The sequence below is a fragment of the Salvelinus namaycush genome, chromosome 35, assembly GCF_016432855.1.
Source record: "Salvelinus namaycush isolate Seneca chromosome 35, SaNama_1.0, whole genome shotgun sequence".
Lineage (NCBI taxonomy): Eukaryota > Metazoa > Chordata > Actinopteri > Salmoniformes > Salmonidae > Salvelinus > Salvelinus namaycush.
In genome coordinates, this window is record NC_052341.1 from 31160166 (window position 1) to 31166934 (window position 6769).

The 6769-nt window shown below is 41.1% G+C and overlaps 1 protein-coding gene across 1 annotated transcript; it reads right to left on the reverse strand.

Moving 5' to 3' along the window:
* Nucleotides 1-2394: 2394 nt before the first annotated feature.
* On the reverse strand, nucleotides 2395-4032 carry LOC120029688 (toll-like receptor 13). The gene is made up of 2 exons (XM_038974960.1): nucleotides 3625-4032; nucleotides 2395-3381 (listed from the first exon to the last, which is right to left on the reverse strand). The coding sequence occupies exons 1-2, from the start codon at nucleotides 4030-4032 to the stop codon at nucleotides 2395-2397; spliced, it is 1395 nt and encodes a 464-aa protein (XP_038830888.1).
* Nucleotides 4033-6769: the final 2737 nt, after the last annotated feature.

Consider the following 6769-nt stretch of genomic DNA (forward strand, 5'->3'; position numbering starts at 1 on the left):
GATCAAATAGTCGAACCTAAATGGTGTTCAATCAAATAGAAAATGATGTTAACAAAGTAACATATCCTAAAACCAGGACAGGTCAAATTAAAATGGACATTATGGAATGAACTGTTGTCTAGGAGTTTCACCCATTGTCATGATCAGTGGTTTCATGATTGTATATGTCAATTTCTTTGACAAACTGATAATTGCGAAAAAGAAAATAGCTCTGCATTTCCCGCTGTGTAAACATATTGCAAATAGGGTCGCAATAACTCCTGATAAAGTTGGGTAGCTGATATTCAGTGCTTAAATAACCAAATTGATTAGTAACCGTAATCAGGACTAATAAAGCCAATGCAATGGCCTGATTAACTAACCGTGAGCCTACTACATGGATGTGCATTCATAAAATTCCATTGCGGACTGATATAGTAGCCTACACCCTAGTAAGCATGAGCAGACCTCTTTTGGACGTCTTTTTTTGGTCCGGTCCAGACGTTGTTTTTTGGTGTTTTAGAAAAGGTAGTCTTACCACATATAGGCCCATTCATAAAATGCAATTACAGGCAACACTGTAGGCTACAACTCAGTAAACAAAGACCGACGCCGATGCTTTTTGGATGTCTTTTTTTGGTCTTGATTTCCATATCCATAGACGTTGGTTTTTGGTCTGGTCTGGAAAATACATATTTATCAAAGTCGGGAAAATATGCCTTTTCAGCATTGTGGAAAATATATATTTTAAACATACGGAAAATACCTTTTCACATTTCATTCAGAACCTAAATTGATCCTAACTTCAATGTCTGAAATATACATATTGTAGACATATTTTTGCTTACTGGGACTATTCTAGTTTTGCTGGAGGGCATCCTGGATTTTATTTTATTTGACCTTTATTTAACTAGGCAAGTCGGTTAAGAACAAATTCTTATTTTCAATGACAGCCTAGGAACAATGGGTTATTCAGGGGCAGAACGACAGATTTTTACCATGTCAGCTCGGGGATTTGATGTTACAAGTTCAACGCTCTAACCACTAGGCTACCTGCCGCTCCAGGAATAACAGACATTCTGGAGTAAAGATTATATAACCAACATTCTCAAGTAATACTAGTCCCGTGAGAACAGGTCTTTGGAGGAGAGAGAGACACCAGGTTACAGTCGCTTGCTGTCTTTTCTTTTTAACACAGTGCAGCAAATCTGAGCCTGTCCCAGCACAATCAAATGAATTGCTGGTCGGACTCCCTCTAGCCATTTGTGTGTCTTAACTATTTAATCAAATTGTGTGCTTAAAGCATCAGACAAGCTCAGTGAATATAGTTCTTAGCTAAAGGGCAATCAGCTTCTTCAGTCCGCCAGGCCTTGGTGTGTGTGTGTGTGTGTCTGTGTGCACTTGCATGCATCTGTGTTTATGCATGCATCCGTGTTTTTACGCTGAAAACTAAAAATAGTTGACACTTTTTCTGGGCAATTTTACTGTAAGTTTATGTAGGTAATAGTGTCTTCTAGGTGTGACTGTCAAAATGTTAAAGGAAAGGGCATGTACGTGAAAGCTATGTCAAAGTAAAGGGGAAAGATATTGAAGTGTGCTGTGTGTGGTTAAAATCCCAATAGCAATTACATCTATAGATACAAGTTCTGAGCCAGGCTAGCACGGTGTCGGGGTGACCTACTCATAACAGGGTGAACCTCTCTCACTACTTCCCTCTTCCTCTCACTCCTACAGTATCTCCATTGACATGGCTCAAGGGGCTGCTGTTGTAAATTGGGTTGATTGGGCAGGTTGGACACGACCCACAAACATAATTTCACTGTATGTGTCCCAGCCCTCCAGACAGACCCCTCAACTCGCAGTAACACAGTGGAAGTATCTCTGTCAGTCTAAAGGAAGTGTATGGCAGTGACATAACTTCAGGGGGCACTGTAGCACAAGAACACACAGGAAGTCTTATCTAGTTTAGAAGTGTATCTCAATTGTCTAAAGTCGCTTCCTCTTCGAATCCCCACGCTTACCCAAAATAGTTTTCAGATCATAGCAGACTAAAGAGAGAAGCTGAGTAGAGGAAGCTCCTTTGGAGAATTGAAATGCCCCTAAGAAATGTGTCATGATGGTTTATGATGCATCTCTACTCTGCCATTAATATGTCAAAATGGCAGGTTCAAAGTGTTACCTACAAAACAATAACCACTGGAAACTCATCTCAAAGTATTTAGTTAGAGTAATTTGAAGCAGACATTAACATAGGATAACGACATACAGAATAATGATTCGAGCAAAGATTTGAAAAGAGTTTGACACATGTTTAGCTCTTTTTGGCTTTTTGTACAGGAGATACATTATATATTTCCCTAGCTAAGTTACAATCCATTCATAAAACTTGGACTTTAGTTTTTAAATGTATTCATGTCACTGGCCATGTTTTGGCGCCAGCGTAGCCCAGAGTCGGTCCCAAAAATCTTGGTATTGTTCTGGCTCTTTTGGCCAGTCCAGGTAGGTCCTGGTCTTCACCAGTCTGGCCAGCCTGTGGTGGGCGGACAGCTGGTGAGGAGAGATGTCTTCCAAGAAGACCAGGATGAGGATATCCCTTTGCTCCACCCGCAGCCGGTCAGTGGCTAGCTTCATCTCCAAAGAGCACCAGTTGCTGCGGAGGTAGTGGCGGCTGACCAAGCATACAGTCCGGCGGCTGCTGTAGAGACAATCTGTGATGTTGTCCACAATGTCCTTCCCCAGCTGGAAGTCTCTACTGTGCAGACACAGGCGCAGGAAAGGGGGACCTCGTTGTTCCATGTTGGGCAGAAGCTCCTCCACCACCCAGCGCTCGTCTTTCCCACTGTAAGAGACAAAGGCGTCGTACCTGTAGCGTCTCTTGTTGTTCCGAAACACGGCCTCTTCCAACCAGCCGCGAGTGATGTAAAATAGAGCCAGCAGATACTGGCCAGCCAGGTGATGTAGCAGCACCACCAGCATGAAGAGCAGGAGACCCAGGGTGTTGGAAACAAACAAAATGAATCCTACGTCCATTGAACAATGGATCTGGGAGTATTTTAGGAAGTTCTGAGTGCCATGCTCACCTATGCAATTTATTTCCTTCATTCCCAATGTAGAATCCCAAAACATGACCTGAACTTGTCGATTCCGTTTCGCCCAGTTATCAAACCAAGCATTGTTGCAACTGCATTGTAAAAGTAGATCTTGTATAAGCAGATACTTTAGGCTTTTCAGGGGCTCAGGGAATTCTTCCATGATTGTAAGCTCATTGTTAATAACCAAACGTAATTCTCTTAATGACTGTAAGTCTTTGCTCAGGTCCTTTTCAAGGTAGTCGATCCTGCAGCCAAGGAGCATCAGAGTCTCCAGTCTGGTCAAATTGTGAAACATGATCGCAAGACCAGTCTGCCGATTGAGGTCTACTCCTGTAAGTTGCAAATCCCTCAAGTGCACAAGTGTATTCAGGCTGGTTAGATCCACAAATAAAGTTGAGAGCTTTGATTCTAGCTTGAAGCGTTGAAGGAACTTGAAGTAGCTCCCAGCAAAGATGGACCCACACAGGATCCACTCTGTCCTTGCAGTTAGCTCAACGACAGCCCTAAAGAAAGGCCTCTCACAGTCCTGAAAAGACACTGTCTCGCCGTGGACATGCAGGCCCAAGCCTGGGTTTGGGGCACCATCGCCCCCAATAATAAGAGTCATGGGTCTTCTGCCAGAGCTGATGTAAAGGTATGTCAGTCCCCGAGGTATGCTGCCAAATACAAATGTCAGATTCAGCTCAATCTTTGATTCTGGAGGGAAGTTTAGGTCTCCCAGAAACACATTCTGTATTGAACTAAGGTGAGCAAAAGATAATGCCTCAATGTGCACCAATGGATTTGCCTCCAAATTGAGGTACTCTAAGCAGTGCAGATCAAAGAAATTAAATGATTTGATTTCAGATAACTGGTTATGACCTAGATTTAAAACCTTTAACTTCTGCAAACCCAGAAAGGCAAAGTTGTCGATGGTGGAGATTCGATTATATTTCAAGTTAAGTTCTTCCAGGTTTTTCATGCAAAAGAACTGTCTATGATGTATGCTAAAAATACTACTAAAACTAAATGTAATTATTTTTAACCACAAGATAGGACTAGGTTGAGTTTTGCAAAGGGATGTAAATCTTGTATTGTTCAAGGAAAATTGATCAACAGTCAAAAGCTGGAGATTCCTCAAGCCATGGATAAAGCTCAGATCAATAAATCTTGGTGAAATAGAGATTCTCTCAAGGCTCATTTTTCGAAGTGTCATGCAATTTTGAATGGCAGAAATTGAGAAGTTGATATGATCCGTAGTTATTGAAACAGAAGAAGTTGAGAGTTGATAGACAATTTCACACATCGACTCTAAGTCACTATCCTCCTGCCAGAATTGAAATGATTCCACTTTGCTGACACCCGACTGCAGTAGTTGCATCTGCAGTACATTATTTAGAGGCATGTTAAGAAATGAAATGTTTTTAAAACCTTCAAACACACCTTTACCAATGGTCTTTAGATCAGGGACAATCAAGACAATATCTTGAAGACCATATAAACTTGGGGTCTCATAAGTAGTCCCGTTAGACACGATACACTTTGGGCTACTCAGAGTGGCAATTTCAGCCCACAGGACCAGCGATGTCAGTGAAGATGTCTTATTAACTATTCTACATAAAACCCCTGACAAGCTCTTTATGTCTGACAACAAATTATTTTCATGCTGTATTATCATAAGAGTGGTCAATTGTTTCATACCAGCAAATGCATCTAGTGCTATTACAGAAAACGAACATGAAATGATTCTTAATTGTTTAAGATTATGTAAATCCTTGAATGTATTTGAATGAATGGATAAGTTTAAAGAGCAAGTAAGACTCAGTGTCTGAAGTCCAAATAGCCCCCTGAAAGCACCTGGAAGAATCTCTGCCGGTTGACCAGAGATGCCAAGCTCAACCAGTTTGTCGAATCTGGAGAAATCGTTGGGATGCAGAATGGATTTGTTCCTCATCTGGACACACAAGGTCTGGATGGAAATGGGGAAAATGGCTAGGTGAAGTGACACATTGTCGACGTCCATGCAGCTCACTGTAAGGTTACCATTGTGACAATCATTGCCTCTCCACACATCTGTAAAACCGTCAGTCATCACGCATTTCTCACTAGTCCAACTCGAGACACAGATGATCCAAAGAGCCGCAACTCCAAACTGAGTGACGCTGATGAGCCTCATCCTTACAGAGAACTACAAATATCTGATGTATACAGTTAGACTGCTAATTGTGTGGTAAGTCCAACAAATCCAATGATAGTTGAACTGGTTTCTGTACTGTCTGACGCTACAGACACTGCTACGGGAGTTGCAGCTCAGTGTGACAGCTGAGATATTCTCCGCGGACTTTAAATGTCTCCATATCAATGTTGACAGGAAGGACACTTCACTAGAAACTTCACCGCTCACTTGCACCCCCCAACACACACACACACAGACACACAGGAAAACTGGTTAGACTTTGACTGCACAAACACAAAGGGATGCCACAGTAAGATTTATTTTAGATTCGTCTCTACTCTCACTTCTTCTAAATCTTCTATTTATTGTATTCTGCTAAGTGAACGTGTGACTGCTGATAGATAACTGAGAAAGAGGCATGAACATTTGGTTTTCAAGTGAATCTGTTTATTTTTAAAGGTGAACCGAATGTAATTTGACAGAAATACTTTACCATTCAAAAGTTTGGGGTCACTTAGAAATGTCCTTTTATTTTATTTTTTAAAGCACATTTGTTGTCCACTAAAACAACATAAAATTGATCAGAAATACAGTGGAGATATTGTTAATGTTGTAAATGACTATTGTAGCTGTTTTTTCATGGAATATCTACATAGGCGTACAGAGGCCCATTATTAGTGTGTTCCAATGACACGTTGTATTAGCATAAAGGCTAATTGATCATTAGAAAACCCTTTTGCAATTATGTTAGCACAGCTGAAAACAGTTGTTCTGATTAAAAAAGCAATTAAACTGTCCATCTTTAGACTAGTTGAGTATCTGGAGCATCAGCATTTGTGGGTTCGATTACAGGCTCAAAATGGCCAGAAACAAACACCTTTCTTCTGAAACTCGTCAGTCTATTCTTGTTCTGAGAATTGAAGGCTATTCCATGTGAGAAATTGCAAAGAAACTGAATATCTCCTACAACGCTGTGTACTACTTCCTTCACAGAACAGAGCAAACAGGCTCTAACCAGAATAGAAAGAGGAGTGGGAGGCCCCGGTGCACAACTGAGCAAGAGGACAAGTACATTAGAGTGTCTAGTTTGAGAAACAAGTTCCTCTGTCCAGTGTCTGTGTTCTTTTGCCCATCTTAATCTTTTCTTTTTATTGGCCAGTCAGATATGGCTTTTTCTTTGCAACTCTGCCTAGAAGGCCAGCATCCCGGAGTTGCCTCTTCACTGTTGACGTTGAGACTGTTGTTTTGCGGGTACTATTTAATGAAGCTGCCAGTTGAGGACTTGTGAGGTGTCTGTTTGTATTCAAGAGGATTCAAGTAATTTCAGTTCAGAATTATTTTGATTTTAGATTGCAGTGCAATCGACATCCTGTCCTAAGCTTGTTGGAAGGCAATAGCGGTGTGTGGGTTAAATCACCTGGGAAGCCAAGACAGATTTTTTTTAACAACCTACAGTGTGTGTTGTGATACTTTCATTGTTTTCTCTATAACCTGTTAGTTCATATGCCTTGATACTGTGATATACAGGCCTAACATCTTGCCC

What these genes read in the sequence shown, in the direction of transcription:
- LOC120029688 (XM_038974960.1), bottom strand. Translation starts at nt 4,032, where the DNA reads ATGAAAAACCTGGAAGAACTTAACTTGAAATATAATCGAATCTCCACC. An exon ending in ACCCAGGCTTGGGCCTGCAT is followed by an intron (nt 3,382 to 3,624) that starts GTCCACGGCGAG and finishes CTCAATCGGCAG; the next exon opens with ACTGGTCTTGCGATCATGTT.